Here is a 20,323-nt window from a genome sequence, read left to right as displayed (position 1 = left end):
GCCTCCTGATATTGAAGCCAGCGATTAAATTAATTGGATTAATTACTTTATGTAAGATCATGTTTGTGGTTTATTCAACATGGCTTCCAAACTGAGTATTTCTGCTGTGAATGAGCTCGATTACAGATATTTTATCCGCAAGTTTGGCAATATTGTCGAGGAAACGAAACTATGTGCAGCAGCTGTATGCGCTAGGAGACCTTTTAGGTCATTTGACAACTTCGTGGAGGCGATATGCCAGTTTATCAACGAGCTTCCCAAAGATGGAAGAGCAGGTATATTGCGCAACCATCCTGATTTGGCTGATCGTCTAGAATCACTCACTCCCGAATCCCAAAGAGAACAAACACACGCTGGTATCACAACGCTAACAAAAGAAGAGATTCAAGAGCTAAAGCATCATAACCAGCTTTACAGTGAAAAGTTTGGATTTCCATTTGTGATTTGCGCTCGTTTAAACAACAAAGATGCAATACTGGAAGGAATAAAAACTCGCTTAAATAATGACGGTGATCAAGAGCTTGAGTGCGGGATTGAAGAAGTAAAGAAGATCATGGTGCTAAGGATGAAAGATTTGGTTGAAAGCGAGGACTCTAAATTATGAAAAAACTATTAACTATATATATTTATTGTTTGTAAAAAGGGTAAGGAACAGAAAACAGTCGTTTGGGCAAGAGTACCATATAACCCCATACAATAATTATGCATTCAGTCTTTGTTCAATTAAAACAACAGCGAGAACAGTAGAACTCCGCAGAGACTAATAGTCTTTGTTTTCAAAATTTGAATTTTTTTTTTCCAAGTCTTTTTTTAAAACTGGGTAAATTTGGCGCGTTCTGGCTTTGCAAAACGGAAAACTCAAGTAATTTTCCAGAGGTTTTTAATTTTGAAATATAACTGACTGTTCAGTTTCGCTTTGAAAGCGTAAAATTGGCCGGAAAATAACGTTAAGTTTACGGTCAGCTTTGAAGTTTGTCAATGCAAAGTTTAAATAAATGTTGTGTCTTACCTGTTCTTGTGGTTTCGGTTGATTCTTTCATTATCCTTTCGTGTCCTAGTGATGAAAATTGTTCGTGAAGGCCGGTGCATACAGCGATGCAAAGAAACCTTTGTATCTAGTCTTTCTGGACTTTATAAAGTTGGGCGATATGTTCGATAATGTTTCCAAAGGGATCGTTTCTGTAGTGCTGACGCCACATATATTCTTGTAGGTAGCCATCGAAAAGTCCTTTGGATGTTCCTGTTGGGGCAAACCTCGCTTGATTCCCCACCATGTATTTTCGATACCCTGTGAGTGCGCACCGGTGAATTCCGGCGCATTGAAGCCATTCCATCGCAACCCTTTTTTGAACATCGCCACTCGTGCCCGTCTCGCGATGAAGCACGTCGCGACCAGCTAAGTTCATTGCTGCACCCATCTCGAGGACATTTTACCGACGTCGCAAGCAGGTTGTGATCCTTACACCACTGTATGCACCGGTCGTGATCCGATAATATTCGAGAAAGTCGAATAAAATTCAGTCTCTCCATCTCCGCGCTCCGAGTTGTTGTTGTTCTTCTTTCTTTGATGTTATTAGAAAGAGGTATGAATAAATTTTGTTTTCTATGTGGTATTTGGCCAATCATAGAGAAGAAATGCATTCTTTAGTGCAAAGGGGAACTTTGGTGCATTATATCAATGCACATATTGTTATGAAAATTATTTTACTGAAAGGTAAAAAAAAAAAGTAACTTTTGGAGAAGAACTCCTAACTGGTTTGCGTAGCATAGTGGTAAGGCTATGGTTTGATAATGGTCTGATAATAACGCGTTGTCTGAGGAGCGAGGGTTCAAGGCTCAGCAGAACTGCCAAGAAGGTAAAAAGGAAAGAAAAGAAAAGAAAAAAAAAACCCGAGGAGAAGTTAGGAACAAAGGGGAGAAGGGAGAAGAACGTGAGAAAGGAATGGAGACGAAAAAGCCGCTTTCAATCATTTCTCTTTTATTGAAGCAGTAAGTACTTATTAGCAATGTGTATATGCTAAACCCATGGGAATAAGTCATTGTCTTAAAAAACAATGGGGTGCATACATAATTAATGAAATTGAATACATAATCAATGTATGGGGTTATATGGTACTCTTTCCGGCAGTTAAAATAATTCATACTTGGTCAAGGAGACATAATTTGATATTTATATTGCGAAAATTAACATGTGGATATGATGAAATGCGCATCACAACACTTTTTGGGGGCCGGACTGCATCAGCAGTTTACAAACAATCGAAGGAACTTATTTGAAGATGCACCCTCCCCCCCAATTCCCAGTAAACAGGCCAGACCACATCACAGTAATCTCTTGAGTGGGTTCTTTAACGTCCCCTGCCTAACCAAATTAACTAATTAATAGATGCAGGAGACGGGACCCACGTTTTATTCGTCCTTATCCAAGAAGACTAGAATGTCTATCCATTTCTTGATATAATAGAAAGGTAGTGCATTCTCCTCAGTTATTTTAAGACCTTGAGTGTTGGTCCGGCCGCGGCTCGAACCATCGACCTCGACCTCCCGCGCAACAGTCCAGCGCTCTAACCAAGTGTTCAGTGCTGGATCAAACCATTCTGCTGTATAGGCATTGGTGTTTCCTCCAATAAAATACAACTTTCCCTGACAATACCCTAAATTTTGACTACAAAAATATCTTGTGGAGAGAGTATTTGCCAGTCTGTACCATTGCTTTGTTGAGGGTAGGTAGCATATTGTCAATCTCTCTTCCCAAGCTACAATAGCATCTTCATGTGTTCTCAGACAATTCCTTGGTGCCTGAGCGAAAAAAGATTCTAGATCTCTTTGGATCATCATTCTCATAGCATCTAAAGCGAAGTTTGCGCAATCAAGATTGTTCTTTACCATAGGATCAGATATAATAACTTCTACGAAGAAGTCACGTGGCAAATACATAAATCGAATGTGACGAAACAATTCGGCGTCAAAGCTTTGCTCTTGACTTTTGTTTGTTGTGATCCAATTCCTCAAGATTTGAAACACTTCTTCCTCTCCACGTACGTTTATTTCGTCACTGGAGATCCACTACAAGAATTTCTTTCTGCTCAAATTTAGAAAGTCTTCCGTTTTCGCTACGGTGACGAAGTTTTCTAGAATGAAAACCCTCGCGCCTTTCATGAGCTCTTCGCACTGGTACTTCACGCTTAAATGGTAAGTTGCAACGCAGTGGGACAGAGACAGTCCACGTAAAATAACTTGTGCACACAAATCCTTCAAGCTTGGTATCATGAGGTAGTCTGCCACAGCCAATAAATCACAGGCGACTACTTCTCTCACATCTACATGTCCTCTGTACATATACTTCAAAACTTCCTCCATCACCTCTTTGCTGGTTTGTTCCAATCTGATAACGCCTTTTTTCTTTTCTTTCATTTCACTGTTCAAAGCATTGTTAAAGAACGGACTTCCTGCACATATCACTACTCTGTGCGCTTTCAGACACGCCAGATCGTCGCCGGAGCCAACTTTTAGAATCACATCGCAGAACTGCTCGTTCTCCCTCTGTATATTGAGGCGGTTCATCATTTCCACGCAGAATAAATGCTTCTCAGTCTCTGCAACTGGTTCTTGATGGAATGGACAAGTGAGTGAATTACACGTAAAATGCTGAAGCACACATAATGGACTGAGTATGATGTCCGTATCTTTTTTAGCGTTTTTATTAATGAATTTGAGCGCCATAATTTATCGCTCAAGTTGTTCCTTTTTTCGAACGTAACTTTTGCTTTAATAATTTGCATACAACCGGTCCCAGAGGTCAGCAACCATTACTGTCTTTTCCTTGGACTATGCAAACGGCTTGTGCAGTAGTCCGGTTGCTTATATTAGGTGGCGATGTCGAACTAAATCTTGGCTCAGATCAACACAGAGGAAAAGCACATCGTTCTAAGATGCCCTGCCTGCGAATAGACAGTAAAGAGTAACAACAAACGTCTTGTATTCACTGTTTGCTTTAATCAAACACACGAAGCGTGTACGGGTATCGGTTCCTTCCTCAAAGACACAGAGGGTTCAATTCCTCGTGACTGGATTTGTTACAAATGCACTTTAATTCAGCTTCCTTTTTACAATGAAAGACTATCTGATTTCACTGTTCAGAGCTTACGAGACGCTGTAGAGGTCGGAGTTGACGCTCCTGACATCATGGTAACGTGAAAGAATCCCCTGCTGCTGGAAGTGCACGAGTCTCTGAGCGATCCATTGAGCTCAGCACGATTTTGCAACGTTGTGATAACAACGTAAAAATCGCTTTCTTAAATGTGAACTGTGTGGCTGGCTTTAAATTGTTTCAGGTGGAGTCACTGATACTCGAGGGCACCTTCAATGTTTTTGTACTTGCTGAGACAAAGATAGATGGAGCTTTCCTTGATTCACACTTCTATATCAAAAGGTACAAGATGTTCCGTAAAGATCGTAATAGATTTGGAGGAGGTCTTCTTGTTTAAATTGGAAGAGGTTTGATCACTCAAAGAATTAATCATCTGGAAGGTAATCATATCGAATCGATCGCTCCGCTGGTGCAGCCTAAGAAGTCATCGAAGAGAACACTGTTTCTGTGCGCGTACAAACCACCAAAATAATGTAACCAAACGTCTCGGTGGGAATCGGAGGTCAACTCCCTGCTGTTTAATGCCTCTCAGCGTTATTACAACCTAGTGATCCTTGTTGATCTAAATTGCGATATCTTACATCCGGACAGAGGATCCAGGGAGGGAAGAGCCTTACTGAACTACTGAACTTAGTGATCGAATATAAGTTGACCAACTTGATTAGGGAACCCACGAGAGTGACTGCAACAGTCTACTACTCTCATCGACGTAATCCTGACTAACAGGCCTCGGTATTTTTTAACGTCTGGCATGTTAGATATCTATGTTATTAACCAAGCGCGAGGGCACGGTACTGGGAGAATATCGGCCCAAGGTCTTGACAGTACGGACCAAGCGCAGCGAGGTCCGTACAAAAAAGACCGAGGGCCGATATTCTTCCAGTACGGTCCCGAGAAAGCTTGGTTAATAAGAGATTTATCATACGACTGAAGTTCCAAGGGACACAAGTGCAGTATCATTCGGGACCATTCGGGACAGTGCCCGGTCCAATACTGAGAGAATATTGACTGGCAATAGAGCATTTTGATTGGTTGATTTTAGTTATTGGCCCTCTGACTGCCCTAGTCGTGTAATAAGGCATACATATTTGAGGACATCGACTACATCTATTGGGCTTGGAGTCACCTGTTATCAAGTGTTTTCGACGAACACGCGCCAATTAACGTAGAACAATAAATCGTGAGCTCGTACCATTTATGACACCTGAGCTACTCGAGGCAAGCAGGAAACGCGATAAATTAAAGCGCCTTTACAACAAGTCTAAGTGCCAGCTAGATTGGGACAGATATAAGACTCAGCGAAACTTTGCATCTTCATTGAGACGTAAGGCTGTATCCAACTATTTTCGCATCGGCCACTGCCGCAGATGCCAAAGGCAACCCCAAGAAATTTTGGCAAACGGTCAAGCCTTTCATGCACTCAAAGAAAAACATCACCCAGGACTCCATTCATCTTAAATAAGGTGATAGCCTTGTTGTTAACAAACTGGAAGTAGCACAATTTTTCATCCTTCTTGAAGGACAATGATAGAGATGGGCATTACAATGATAATTCCGGTTTTACTAGTGTCCAGGCATCTCGGCCATACAGACCCGCTGTGTTGCGGGAGAAGCTTTCCAGTTTCGTTTTGTACTGAGTCCACCTGAAGTCGAACTTGTACTTAAGTCACTAGGTCCGAAAAAAGCAACTGGCTATAAGATACCGCCAAGAACATCATGATTGCGGGATGGTGCTGATACTCTTGCTTGTCCGATATCTGTTCTTATTAACAAGATCATTGACTCTGGCTCTGTGCCAGCTGCTTGGAAGCTGGCCGAAATCTGTCCCATCTTCAAAAAGGATAATCCTCATGATGATAAATCTAACTTTCGGCCAGTGTTGATTCTAGTTAGTCTGGATAAAGTTTTTGAGAAGTGCCTTGCACGCCAACAGTCTGATTATTTTAGACCGATCTTGTCACCATTCCTGTCTGCGTACAGACGGGGTTACAGCTGTGAGGCGGTACTTCTACGTTTGATCGAGGATTGGAGGAATGCACTTGACAATAAGCGTGTTGTTGGCGCAGTTTCTATGGATCTGAGTAAAGCCTTTGATATGATACCGCATGACCTCATCCTCGCCAAGCTGGCTGCCTACGGTGTTTCTCCAGTCAACCTGCCCCTCCTACACAGTTACCTTAGAGATAGGTCCTAGCGTGTCAGGATAGAAGATGTAACCTCTGATGTTGTTGTTTTTTCTAAGGATGTACCCCAGGGATCGGTATTATGGCTCCTCTCTTTTAATATTTATCTTAATGATCTGTTCTATTTTATCAATCGTGCTAATTTGTCTAATTATGGTGATGATAACCAAATTTATTTCAGTGATCGCGATCCTGAGGTGGTAAAGTCCGTAATTAATGGCGATCTCGCTGTTGCGAGTCGTTGGTTGGACAATACTACGTTAGTGCTCAACCCCGAGAAATGTAAATGCATTATTCTTCCAAAAAGCTATCCTTGTGATCTTACCTTTAGTATTAATAATGTACAGGTTCCTATCGTAGACAATTTAGAACTTTTAGGCGTAACCATCGATAACTCGCTAAATTTTAGTAAACACATTGGCAAGATTACTAAGAAAGTTGGAAATCAGTTAGATGTTTTGAGTAGGCTAAAGAACACGCTATCAGTTTATTCAAAGATGTGCCACTACAACTCGTACGTAATGTCTTATTTCACTTACTGTGCTGCGATCTGGCATAATTGCAATGAGTCTGAAAAGCAGAAGGTGGAAAGGCTTAATGTGAGAGCTCTAAAGTGTGTCTACAACAAACGGGTGCCCCTTTATGGTGATGACTACGCCTTAACTTTGTCTAATCGTCGTCTACAGGACTTTGCCATATTAATTTTTAAAGCTGTAAACGGTATGTTACCTGGATATTTACGTGACTTGTTCGTTGTACGTAATAATGTGAAGTGCTTGAGAGGCACCAACAAGCTTGTTGTCCCACATAAGAAAACTATAAACTTCGGCTTAAAATCTACAACTTTTATTGGTGCCAAAGTGTGGAACTCTTCACCGGACGAATTACGTTCAATGGCAACCCTTAAGGAATTTAAGAATGCTATAAGAGAGTTCAGAATGTTAGTTATTAATTATGTAATGTCCTGTAAATTTTTTTTTAAAATTTTTATACTTTGCCCGGCATATTAGCATGTATTACAAGGGGCCTAAGTAGCCTCAACAGCCCGAGTTGAAATAAAGCTACCTACCTACCTACCTACCCACCTACCTACCTACCTACCTACTTACCTACCTACCTACCCACCCACCTACCTACCTACCTACCTACCCACCTACCTACCTACCTACCCACCTACCTAGTGTTTAATCAGATCCAGCCTTGTTTGACTGAAGATGAATGCTGAGAGTGGATGCATTTTCTTTGCCAGAACATAACGAGCAATCTTGAGAAGGGGGATACAAGTATAGGCTTGGGTAGCCAATCAGAATGCAGTGAATAGCAATCTGCTGCAGTGAAATAATATATTATATGAATACATGGCCAGTACCAAAAGCTTCATTAATTTAAATTTCCGATGCTATAAATATAAAGGATGTTAATAGAAAGCTGGCAGTGCCCGTGGGCAATATGAAATGAATCCTGTGTTCTAATTGACTTCCAGTATAGGCAAGATGGGCCCATCTTGTCCGCTCGGGATTGCCCGTTTTGATCCAGTGCAAATAAAGAGTTCATGAAGCAGACTTACAAAATTAGTAACTTTTAGACAATAACGTTGACAAAGTAGCAAAACATGGTAGAAGACAATAAAAACAAAGAAAACATAAAAGACCCTCGTGGGTTTATTGTACTACAAACACAGTTCCCTACTCTTTCTCTCTCTCTCGTTCTAAAGTAACAAATATTCGCATCACACAATGATGTTTTATTATTACATGGGACTAACCTTTAACATACTTCTTACTATGTAATGAACTAAGCCTAAATGCAACTAAAATAGCTTGGTGATGATAAAATTGGGTTATTAAAAAAATTTGTCACAATTGCTATTTTTACTGAACTTTTGAGAAAAAAATCAACTTAAATGACAAAACAGAACATGTTTGTTGAGCAGCAATGGAGCTTGTTCTCTATTGAGGTTTACTGTTTTTACTTTCCTAATTTTCCTTTGCAAGAAGATGAAGCCACTAAAGACATGAGCTTTAACTTGAACCCAATTAAACATGTTAATGCTGCATCAGCAAAAGCTATCTTAACAACTGCACCCAGGTTTGAAAGCATTTATAATTACTATACCTCTTCAGATTTCTTATTGCACAAGCAGATGCATACTAGATTTAGGTGCGCTGTCGCAACCATGGAGATTTCCCACACGAGTACAATTTTGTAATCTTTTGAAACCAGATACTTGTTTTCTTTGTACAGTTTTAGTTGACTGATGGACATGTGAACATTGACTGCAATAATTGCATGTACATAAGACTTTGGTCAGTCCTTTTTCAAAGCAAAGATGAAGAAATAGGTTTACAATACGAGGTCAATTTTGTTATATAAGGACAAATCAATTAAAGAAATCAATTGACGAATCAATACAAGTCTTGAAGTTTATGACACGTGCCATTAGAACTCACAAGAGATTCTAGGACTTTCAAAGAATTTATGCTACTTGTGTCAATTTTACCAGATCAAGACCTATCTGGTCTGAGTTTTAAAGAAAACCTCTGTCTACTTTTTCCTCAATACCCTGGTGTAATATAAACCAACAATGGCAACCAAACACTTGCAAACACAGGGAGAGATTACGAATGTAGAAAGCATTTCTTTGCTAAAACTATTTATCTCTAGCAGAGGGTTCTGTCATTAAACTTAATAAACAGAATACATCACCCTTCCCCCCTCCACATCAGTTTTACTGCTTCTAGTAACTGAAAATTTTACGTCTCTGAAGCGACCTCGCATGAATTCAAAATCTCTCTTGGTATTCTCAGACAAGAAATGCGGAAGTTATCAACAATATCAGGAAATCTGCAACAATATACCCACTGCTTTGTGATAGAATCATAAATGTGTAATTTCAAGATAGTTCCTTGTGTATCATCTGCACATTCACCAGACACAAATATTGTCCCTTTGAAACTAATTGCACTTAGCCACCGCAATCGTAAAGCAAGGAATGCAGGACTTGGAATGCTACTCCACTTGTCAACAACAGGGTCATACATTTCAGCAAAGGTTGAAACCGACACACCTGACCACTTAAGACCGCCAAATACAAACACTTTCTCACTGACAGCTGCACCAACAGCACCTCCTCTTTTTTCCAGAGTTGGAGAAATTCTAGCCCATGTTTTTTCTTTTGGATCAAATCTTTCAGCAATAGCCACAAATCCATGTATTGTATTGCCTCCAACTGCATACAAGAAACTTCCATCAGACACAGCACAGACACTTGATCTTGGGAAGCTTAGTGAAGGCATTTCTTGCCATAAATCTTTATCTGGGTCATACCTTTGTACAGAGCTCAAGAGATTTTCATCTTCATCAACTCCACCAATCACATAGAGAAACCCTCGGCAAGTTGAGACAGTACAAAACTTGATTCTCTTCTTGAACGATTTCAGTGAACACCACTTGTTCTGGGATGGATCATAAAACTCTGCTGGAAAGCCACCACTGTTGCCTCCAATGAAAAACAGCTTTCCCTGGCAATAACTAACATTTTGACCATATAAATTTCGTAAGGTCAGTGTATTGGCCAGTCTGTACCATTTCTTTGTTAAGGGAATGTAGCATACGGTTCTTCTAGCTCCACAAGCCACAATAGCATCTTCATGTGTTTTCAGACAATTCCTTGGTGCCTGAGCGAAAAAAGATTCTAGTTCTCCACGAAACATCATTCTCATAGCATTTAAAGCGAAATTTGAACAATCAAGATTGTTCTTTACCATAGGATCAGGTACAAGAGCTTCCAGAAAGAAGTCACGCGGCAAGTACATAAATCGAATGTGACGAAACAATTCGTAAAAGTTTTGCTCTTGACTTTTGTTTGCTGCGATCCAATTTCTCAAGATTATAAACACTTCTTCCTCTCCACGTACATTTATTTCGTCACTGGAGATCCACCCCAAGAATTGCTCTTTGCTCAAACTCAGAAAGTCTTCCGTTTTCGCTACGGTGACGAAGTTTTCTAGAATGAAAACCCTTGCACCTTTCTTGAGCTCTTCACACTGGTACTTCACGCTCAAGAAGTAAGCTGGAATGCAGTTGGAAAGAGACATTCCACGTAAAATAACTTGTGCACACAGATCTTTCAAGCTTGTTATCATAAGGTAATCTGCCACGACCAGCAAATCAAAAGAAACTGTTTCACTCACGTCTGTGTGTCCGGTGTACAGATACTCCAAAACTTTCTCCATCACCTCTTGGCTGGATTGTTCCAATCTGATCACACCTTCTTTCTTTTCTTTCATTTCACTGTTCAAAGCATTGTTGAAGAACGGACTTCCTGCACATAACACGATTCTGTGCGCTTTCAGACACGCCCTATCGTCGCTGGAGCCAACTTCTAGAATCACATCGCAAAACTGCTCTTTCTCTCTCTGTATATTGAGGCGGTTCATCATTTCCACGCAGAACAAATGCGTCTCAGTCTCTGCGACAGGCTCTTGCAAGCTTGAGGAAGCCATTTTGAAATGCAGAGAATTGTGGGTAAGAAATTATTGCCAACGAGCCAGCCGAGCGAAGACGCGAGGCTGGCGAGGCGGCAGCATTATAGAGCCGTGCGAGAGTATTGTACAGGCGGAAAAAATCTCGAGTGATTGTAAGATGTCTGTAAGGTAAGATTCCTGAGATTCCAATGACGTAATGTGAATAGGCTTTGTTTTGCAACGGACCAATGGTAGCGCGCAAAGATCGTGACGTCAAGTCCACATGGTGCTTATCGTGGACGCTTAGCAGCTTTGTCATTTATCGAGCGGAGGAGCGAGCAAGTTTGAGATAAGAAAATTGTATTTTTCACCTACCTTTGTAAGTTTTATTTCCAATTCTGCGTGAGTGCACTTAAGTTAAGTGCCTTTGTGGTATAATTATCGAGTTAGCAAGCTCAGTAACCGGCCAGTGTGCCAAAGTCGGCCAGTGTGCCAAGTTGACGAGTGTGTCAAAGTCGGCAAGCGTGCCAAATGTAGACAACGCCAGCAGGCATAGAGCAATCAAAGAAACTGAGAAACCACCGAATTAAACAAAACAAAGCTCAAACAAACGATAATCGTAGCAAACTAGCGGCCAGTAAGCCAACTTTGACACCATTAGCGAGCAGAAAGCAATCAAAGTTGTAGCAAACTAGCGGCGGCGAACGAGCCACACGTGAGAGTGCCAAAGTCGGCAAGGGTGCCAAATCTAGACAACGCCAGCAGGCATAAAGCAATCAAAGAAACTGAGAAACCGCTTGAAACTGTATTCAAACAAAACAAACGATAGTTTTAGCAAACTAGTGGCCAGTGAGGCAACTTTGTCACCATTAATAGCGAGCAGTTAGACAACGCCAGCAGGCATAAAGCAATCAAAGAAACTGAGAAACCGCTTGAAACTGTATTCAAACAAAACAAACGATAGTTTTAGCAAACTAGTGGCCAGTGAGGCAACTTTGTCACCATTATTAGCGAGCAGAAAGCAATTAAAGTTGTAGCAAACTAGCGGCGAGCTAGCCACGAAAGAGTGCACTCGTCATTGGCCACTGAACCAACTTTGTCACCCCACAAACAAGCTGAAAACAATCGAAGCAACTGAGATTCAACTTAACTTAAGCTTGAGTTAAATTCAAAGGAAACCTAACGCGGCGGAAGTGCATTGGAGAGCGAGCAAGCTGCAATAATCAACTGTCAGCTCGATCAATTCTTTCGACTGTTATTAATATCAAGCGTATCACGAATTTTTGAAGCACAGACTTTTTGCCCACTAAAATACAAGGTACACCTAGAGCAATAAACCGCACAAAAGTTTGAAAATGATGTGGCTATTGTTTATGTTGCTACTCTTTCCCAATCGTACTGCCCACAATAATCTGTTAGAATTGGGGAGTGTGTGCCCAAAATGCAGCATGATCTATTTCAGATTTAGGGGGAGATACTTGTCAAGGCGAATAGCTTATCCTTCTAATGGTAGTTTTAATCCCTTCGTTATTTCAAACAAGGAGGCACACATTGTGAATGGGAACATAAATTCAGAAGTGTTGGAAGAAAAACGCAATGCAATATGTAATAGCACTGATAGTAATTCTACATACATGTGTGAAGGATCAAATGTAAGAGATCACTTTCGTAATTATTGTTTGACCAACGTAGGGAAGTTTTCTTGTGCAGTTGATTGCTTTCTTGAGCTATGTTATTTTGTTTTTCGCAATCATCTTCAAAACATTACATGCAATGATTTTTTTCAAGTTATCTCTGAGGCGTGCAATCAAAGGGCAATTGTTGGTGCTGTTGAAGTTGTGCGAGAGCCTATATGGTCACTGATCAGAGGTCGTTGCCCATCATTTTCTTCAATGACTGCAAATGCTGTTTTTAGTGACATATTTACCATGCAAGCATTTGGGGATTTAACCAGTGATTTGAAATCATTATTTCTTATTCAACAATGTAATCAGACTTGCTGCACCCTGTGTAACAATCAAATATTGAAAACTACTAGCACTATTGTCTTGTATATTACTTGTCCAAATATTCTGCCCACTGAATTTGAAAACTGTGTTTCAGAAGCTGCTTTGCCTAATAGCAGACCACTTTTTTGTGATGCATGTCAAAGGCATTCTGGTGATATTTCAGGTTTGCAACATTTTGTTACCATGCCAAAATTTTTACACATTGAATTATCATCAATTTCTTTTGGTCAAACTGTTCTACCAGCAAGTATGGAACTCTTAGGTACATTTTACTTATTAAAAGCTGTTTTGCGGTGTGCAAGCCACCATTTCACTATTGCTATAAACAATGGTCGTTATTGGTTTTATTATGATGATCTCTGTAGTGCAGTTCAGCAATATGCTACATTTCAAGATATTTTGAATGTTTACGCCAATGGATGGTATTTTGCTGTTTATGAAAGCTCTGTTGATAACATTATTAATATACATCAAGGCATTGATTCCTGTACATTAATGCCAGACCATTCTTATTCAAAATTAGAGGATAAAGAATGCCAAGCCTGTGATGATTTTGGGAAAGAAGTTTGCACACCCAGAAAACGACAAAGACCAGAAACAAATACTGACAAATTGATAGATAGAAAAAGAAAGCTGAACTTAAATGTAGTAAATCCACATTTGAAGAATTACAAAATTGCTAAAAAAGCCAAAGAGACAGAGTGAAAAACTTTCTAGACAAAAAAAGCAAAAAGAATATATGAGGGCATACAGAAGGAAAATAAAGGATTATGAGACAGGGGAGGAGAAGCAAGCACGATTGATAAAACAAAATGTGCAAAAGTGGAACTCTAGACAGAAAAAGGAAGACAATACATTTGATGTAATTAAACCAGTAGGAAAATTTACAGCATGGCAAAAAGTAGATAAACCACTGCATAATGTTGACAAAGAAGCATATTTATCTCAATTTGACAGTATAAACACTGGACCAATTCATGTACAGAAGTGGGCTATCAAAAACATGGAAGACTTTCATAATTCACTTAAATTCAAAATTTATATGTGTGAAGTTTGCCATGAGGCATGGCCATTATCATCAAAAGGCAAAAAGAGATCTCCTTATATGTGTTCAAGATGTTCACGTGACAAGAATGGAGTGAAAAAATTTTCATCTCAGAATGGAATGATTCCTTCACAAGTCCCAAATGAATTGCAAGGTTTAACGCAATTAGAGGAAATGTTAATAGCTCGTGTTTTCCCAGTAATTTCTGTTTATACAAAACCAGGTGGACAAAAAGCATATAAAGGTCATTGTATTAACTTCTCTCAAGATATCCAAGAGTTAGCCAATTCATTGCCAAGAAACCTAAGTGAAATGCCAGTAATAGTTGTGTCAGTCAAAGGCAAAGATAATACTTATAAAGATCTCACTGTGAGACGTGAAAAGGTCAGCTGTGCTCTGCACTGGTTAGTTCAACATAACCCTGTATATAAGGATATCACTATTGATTATGAATTGTTGGCTTTCTTGCCTTCTGATGGCATTCCCACTGAGCTGCGTAAAATTTATTGTACTGAGAACAGTAAAGATGATGAAATTGATCCAGACAGAGGTCCTCTTGATGAAATACCTTTCAATGAAGACACAGAATTGAGTAGCACATTTCTTAACCCTGTACAACTAAAGCCACAGAAGCAGCTGATAAAAGATGAGTTATTACAAAACAGTAAAATCAATTGGCCTAATAGGAATTCAAGTCCTCTCAATGAGTTTAAAATTGAATATTTAGCTACTATGGCATTTCCTACTTTGTTCCCAGATGGTAAAGGAGATCCTACTAACAGTGCTACAATGCGTGATGTGACCCTTGGAGATAAAATAAAACATTTGATTAAATTTGCTGAATATAATAATGGTAAATGGGCTTATAGGTTTGCAAGTCACCCACGGTTTGCTTATTGGGCATTCAACATGATTCAGAGGCACAGACTCCTTAGTCAGGGAAATATTTTTTTAAAGCAAAACCCTGGTGAAGCTAAGTTAACTGTAGAACAACTTCAACAAATGCTTCAAACAAATACGTATTCTACTTTAATGTCAAAACTTATGCATTATGCTAAAAATGTTACTGGTAGCAATAGCTATTGGCACAAAGCTAAAGAGGATTTGCGAGCAACCATTGCTCAAGTAGGACCGCCTACTATATTTTTTACTTTATCTTGTGCTGAGTACCATTGGCCTGAATTTCATGAACTCTTTTGTGACCCTCACTCTGAAACACTTCAACCAGCAATCAGGCAGCAAAATGTTCTTCAAAATCCACATATCTTGGATTAGTTTTTTACTGAGCGAACAGATCGTTTTGTCAAGTTTTGGTTAAAAGAGTCATTAGGGGCTTCTTGGCATTGGTACAGATACGAGTATGCAGTTCAGAGAGGTTCAATTCATTGTCATGGAGTTGCAAAATTGAAAAATGATCCAGGACTTTGCGAACTGACAGAAATTGCATTGCAAGGTTTTTTAGCATCAAAGCATATCAATGAGAACAAAGGAAATTTGTCAGAAGAAGAAATATTAGAACTGGAGACTAAGATAAATCAAGGTATACAAGCAGAGTCTGTTGTTTGTCAGTATGTTGACTTTATACTAACAACTTGGAATCCATGTTCCCCAGAAGAAGGGTGGTCCAAACCAGATTCTCATCCATGTCAAACCCAGTATCTGTCTTTGAATGGCAAACAAAAAGAGGAAGACTATGTGAATTTATTAAACTCTGTTGAGAGACATACAATGTGCAGTACTAAGTATTGTCTAAGGGAAACTAGCAAAAATGAATTAGCCTGTAGATTCAAATTTCCTTTTGAAAATTGCCCAAAGACAAGAATAGATTTTGAACCAATAAACACTAAATCAGGCCAAACCAAGTATAGAGCAACCATTGTTACTAAGCGAAATGATTCAAGATTAAATCGTCACCAACCACTGCAGCTCCAAGGATGGAGGGCAAATTGTGATATTCAAATTATTATAGATTATGTGGCATGTTTGGAATATCTTGTGAAATACACATCAAAAGGAGAAAAAGCTTCTTCAGTTCTAAATAATGCATTCACCAATGTAATTAGTAAAGCATCGGACGAAAGTGACATTCATAACATTTTGAAGCAAATTATGATCAAAAGTGTCGGACAACGAGATTATTCAATCCAAGAAGTTATGCATCATTTACTCTCACTCAAATGTGTAAGTGCAACACATGAAGTAATAAATACATCTCTTGATGGTTCACGAAGAGTACAGGTGTCCAAAAATAAGGATTTTTGTACAATCCCATCCATGTTGGATATTTATGCTGAACGAGAGAAGTTTATTAAGACATTTCCAGACATACTGACATATAATTTTTTGCAATTTACCTCCACATTTGTAAGCAAAAACTCAAAACTGGAGAAAAGGAAGCAACCTGTAATAGTTAAAACTTATCCCAAATTTTCTTCAAATCCTCAAAATCAGCAGTATGGGCTGTTCTGTAAATATCAACTGCTAAAATATAAACCTTGGCAACATGTAGCAGACAATGCATGGGACAATCTTGAACAGTGTGATGAAACTTATAAAGCATGTTGGATGAACTTTTTGTGTAGTGATTGTGGGAAGAACAGTGTTCCTGACTGGGAATTGCAATTGAGCAGCTTAAAAGCAGCCATTAATCTGGAAAATGAAAATGAAAACATGGAAATTATAGAGGAAGAAAAGGAAGAGTGGATGTTTATGTCAGAACTGAATTTACAGGAGTTGAGCACAGATACTGAATATAACTCGACGTTAGCTCCTGAAGGATATTGGCACAATGTTAGTGAACATTTTGATGATGTTGATCTACTTTCTGTTACTTCTTGGTTAAATACTCAGAAAAATAAAAATGAACCAAGTTGGCACATATCATCAAGAGTAATAGATATTTCAAGTTTTAGTAGCGATCAATTGTTGGCATACCATATCATTCTAAATCACTTCAACAGCAGTAATGAACTGCCTTTGCATCTACTTGTTAAAGGAATTGCAGGTTCAGGAAAAAGCTATGTTATTGATGCTGTAAGAAATGTTCTTAAGGAAAAATGTCAAGTACTAGCATATACTGGAAAGGCCTCTTTTAATGTCAAGGGTGTAACACTGCATTCTTTCCTCAAACTACCAACTGGTTCAAAAAGACTCTTCGAATTGAAAGGAATAGCTTTGCAACAACTTCAAACTAATTTACAAAACATTCAGTATTTGATTATAGACGAATATTCATTTGTTGGCCAGAGCTTATTTGGGTGGATAGATTGTAGATGCAGGCAAGCTACAGGTTTAGCTGATCAAGCTTTTGGTGGTCTTTCTGTTATTCTGGTCGGTGATATAGCACAGTTATCCCCAGTTGGTGATAAACCACTTTTCCATTCTTTGCCAAAATCAGAAAAACAGATTCAGGGTCACCTCATATATAAAGAGTTCAAACAAGTCGTCACATTGTCAGTGAATCATAGAGTTGATGGCAAAACTAATGCCCACAGCTGCTTTAGAGATCTCCTCATTAGAGCACGAAATGGAGAATCCACTTTGGCAGATTGGCAGACATTGTTATCTAGAACTCCTGAAAATGTAACAAATATTGAAGAATTCCTAACATCATCTGTAAGGCTATCCTATCTGAAGGCAAAAGTTGCAGAAATGAACTTGATCAAATTAAAAAATTTAAACCAGCTAATAGCAACAATCAAAGCCCGTCATTCTGGTGGTGCTCAAACACTTAGCTCTGATGAAATGGGAGGATTAGAACCTGTCATATATTTAGCTAAAGGTGCTAGAGTTATGCTCACTATGAACATGTGGACAGAAGTTGGTCTTTGTAATGGTGCACTAGGAACTGTATTAGATTTTGTATATGCTGATGGGCAAACTCCTCCAGCCCTGCCTATTTGTGTTCTTGTACAGTTTGATGAACAATATAATGGACCTTCTTTAACTGCAAGTGTTCCAAGATGCGTTCCAATTTGTCCAATAACCCAAATTTCACAAAACATAGGTCACACATGTGAAAGACAACAACTTCCTTTAAAGCTAGCATGGGCTATGACTATTCACAAAAGCCAAGGTCTGACTCTTAAAAAAGCATGGATAGATCTCGGCCCTTCAGAGAATTCACCTGGTATGACATATGTGGCTCTTAGTAGAGTAAAAAGACTCCAAGATCTCATAATTGAGCCAATGACATTTGAAAGGTTGCAAGCTTACAAAAAATCAAATTTTTTGAAATATAGGTTAATTGAAGAAAAGAGACTTGATTCTTTATCTCTAAATGCTTCTAAAAATGGTCATCATGAGTAACTTTGACTTAATACAGTAAGCATGTTCTCCAAAAGCTAAACAAGACATCCAAATACCAATTATTGTGTTCCCCTGTTTTTCTTTGTTTGACTTGATTTAATTATTGTCTTTGAAAAGCCTCTGGAGGAAAGTCAATAAAATATGTATCTATGTGTGATGTATTTTTAATTTGTAAAACATTTTTTGTTGCAGACGATGGCAAGCAAAAGGACTTATTGTAAGTACTGAATATAATTATTTTATCTTATAAATACAGAATTCATGCCCCTTTAAGTAGTCTAAGACTAAACAGGGACAACTGGTGTCCCTGTTATTTTGCAGCAACTCAGCCCCTAGCACCTGACTACTGTATCTGTGAAAGGTAGAGGCAATTTTGTTCTTGGTTATTGTTGTTCACTCATAATAATGAGTACATGCTGACTCCTTTATATTTCAAGCTTTACCTGCAATGTGTCATTTTCTTGAAATATCCAACCCCCCAAATTATTTGACATTACCATGCCAATCAAACATAATTCTCTTATGCATATTCTAACCATCTTAATTGTTTACTTGCAGCAAACGACCATGGGTTTATTCACAACCTCAGTCCAATTAAGAAGTCCCTTAAGTCAAAGCATCAGTGGTATGAATTTCAGCTTCAAACTTCACCCACTAAAGTGAAACGTTTGGTAGGATTTAATCTCTATGTCCATGATTCCTTAAAACATTTTGAGGAAACCAAGAGCCCAGTACAGCTCAAGAACATTATTGTAAAAGACGACAATGAATGTATTTTCAATCAACAATCTGCCGTACATAAAGCAGGCTTGTCAGATGTATCATTTTGTTACACCGAGCAGCCAAAGCTTGAAAGTGCAGGTGAATCAAGTGCTGCAAAGTCAGTTACTGTGTCGAATGTAAAAGGTTTGCACCCAAACCAAAAAGTCAATGTCAGTGGTTCCCTCACTATGGGAAAAGAAGACCTCAAGGCTGTTGTTCTCAGATCCACTGGAGCAACAGCCCATGTGAAGGAAGATTGCGTGTTGGAGGACAACACTGGGTCATCAATGATTCACATTTGGGAACCCCTTGTCCATACCTTGACAACGGGTAAATCATACTGCTTCACCAACCTGACAGTAAAGAATTTCCAAGGGTCGACGTATCTAAGTACATCGCCAAACACAACAGCAAACCTTACAACACAAACAGTGCAAACCCTGACTGGACCAGATATGCTCAAAAGTCCAGAAAAGGAAGTAACTGCTTCAGAATTCAATTTGGTGTCAAAGCTAAACATCTTTTGTTCCTGCAAAGTGTGCAAAAAACGCTTAAATGATGTTGAATCATTCACTTGCACCACACTGAAGTGTGAAAACTGTGGTACACGTCAAAGATCAAGAGATATCAAACTGCAGGCTTCAGCAAAAATTTCTATCACTGAATCAGAAGGTGACAACAGCAAAGAGATGTGGATCCAGGCTTTCACTGAGCAACTAGAAACCCTGCTGGCAGGATCAACCTTATCCCTAAAGGATAAAATCGATGACATTGAAGTTTATCTTATGTCTCTGGAAGACATTTGTTTGGTATACAATGTCCAAACAACAAACATTACAAAGATTCTCTCCTTTAAACGTCCAGAAGTACACTCTGATTAGCACATTGTCTGTGAACAGTCCAATACCCTTGTGTGATTGTCTCGGAGGACGTTGGAAAGTTAAAATTGTTGTTTAATACTGATGTAACATGTGTAGTCTCGGACTGGCCCATGCATCCCAAAGCTAAAAGATGTGCATCTGCTTTCCCAGGTGTTTGACTTTGAAGAACGTTATAGCAGTGAATGAAAAATATTTTGTTACAGTTTAGATTCATGTGTTAGAGATTTCGCTCTATACATCCCTTAATTAAGGATAAAATTAATGACGTTGAAGTTTATCTTATATTGTCTCGAAGAAAATATTTGTTTGGTCAACAATGTCCAAACAATGAACAATACAAAGTTCTTTCCTTTAAACGTCCAGAAGTAAACTCTGATTAGTTCATTCTGTGTGAACAGTCCAATAACATTGTGTGACTGTCTCGAACGATGTTGGAAAATTAAAATTATTGTTTAATACTGATGTAGCATGTGTTATCTCAGACTGGCCCATGCATCCCAAACTTAATAGTTGTGCTAT

At 39.0% G+C, this 20,323-nt stretch overlaps 5 protein-coding genes and 1 pseudogene across 5 annotated transcripts; 4 read left to right on the top strand and 2 right to left on the bottom strand.

Moving 5' to 3' along the window:
* On the top strand, positions 1-1,013 carry LOC111339142 (2-oxo-4-hydroxy-4-carboxy-5-ureidoimidazoline decarboxylase-like). Its single transcript, XM_022945734.2, has one exon. It carries the CDS (start codon positions 80-82, stop codon positions 602-604), a length of 525 nt encoding a protein of 174 aa, XP_022801469.2. The 5' UTR covers positions 1-79; the 3' UTR covers positions 605-1,013.
* A 1,004-nt stretch (positions 1,014-2,017) lies between these two features.
* On the bottom strand, positions 2,018-6,605 carry LOC148724213 (kelch-like protein 2; annotated as a pseudogene).
* A 1,366-nt stretch (positions 6,606-7,971) lies between these two features.
* On the bottom strand, positions 7,972-11,779 carry LOC111338393 (kelch-like protein 25). Its single transcript, XM_022944884.2, has one exon. The coding sequence runs from the start codon at positions 10,836-10,838 to the stop codon at positions 9,087-9,089; it is 1,752 nt and encodes a 583-aa protein (XP_022800619.2). The 5' UTR covers positions 10,839-11,779; the 3' UTR covers positions 7,972-9,086.
* Positions 11,780-11,794: 15 nt separating this feature from the next.
* On the top strand, positions 11,795-20,264 carry LOC111338405 (uncharacterized). The gene is made up of 3 exons (XM_088734355.1): positions 11,795-12,971; positions 18,354-18,378; positions 18,720-20,264. Exons 1-3 carry the CDS (start codon positions 12,939-12,941, stop codon positions 19,802-19,804), a joined length of 1,143 nt encoding a protein of 380 aa, XP_088590481.1. The 5' UTR covers positions 11,795-12,938; the 3' UTR covers positions 19,805-20,264.
* LOC148724212 (uncharacterized) lies at positions 13,548-18,313 on the top strand. The gene has a single exon (XM_088734354.1). The coding sequence runs from the start codon at positions 13,548-13,550 to the stop codon at positions 15,126-15,128; it is 1,581 nt and encodes a 526-aa protein (XP_088590480.1). The 3' UTR covers positions 15,129-18,313.
* Positions 15,582-18,313, top strand: LOC148724211 (uncharacterized). The gene has a single exon (XM_088734349.1). It carries the CDS (start codon positions 15,582-15,584, stop codon positions 18,159-18,161), a length of 2,580 nt encoding a protein of 859 aa, XP_088590475.1. The 3' UTR covers positions 18,162-18,313.
* Positions 20,265-20,323: the final 59 nt, after the last annotated feature.

This window comes from Stylophora pistillata, chromosome 9 (genome assembly GCF_964205215.1).
Source record: "Stylophora pistillata chromosome 9, jaStyPist1.2, whole genome shotgun sequence".
In the NCBI taxonomy this organism is placed as follows: domain Eukaryota; kingdom Metazoa; phylum Cnidaria; class Anthozoa; order Scleractinia; family Pocilloporidae; genus Stylophora; species Stylophora pistillata.
The sequence above is the reverse complement of the archived record's forward strand: the minus strand, read 5'-3'. Positions and strand labels throughout refer to the sequence as shown.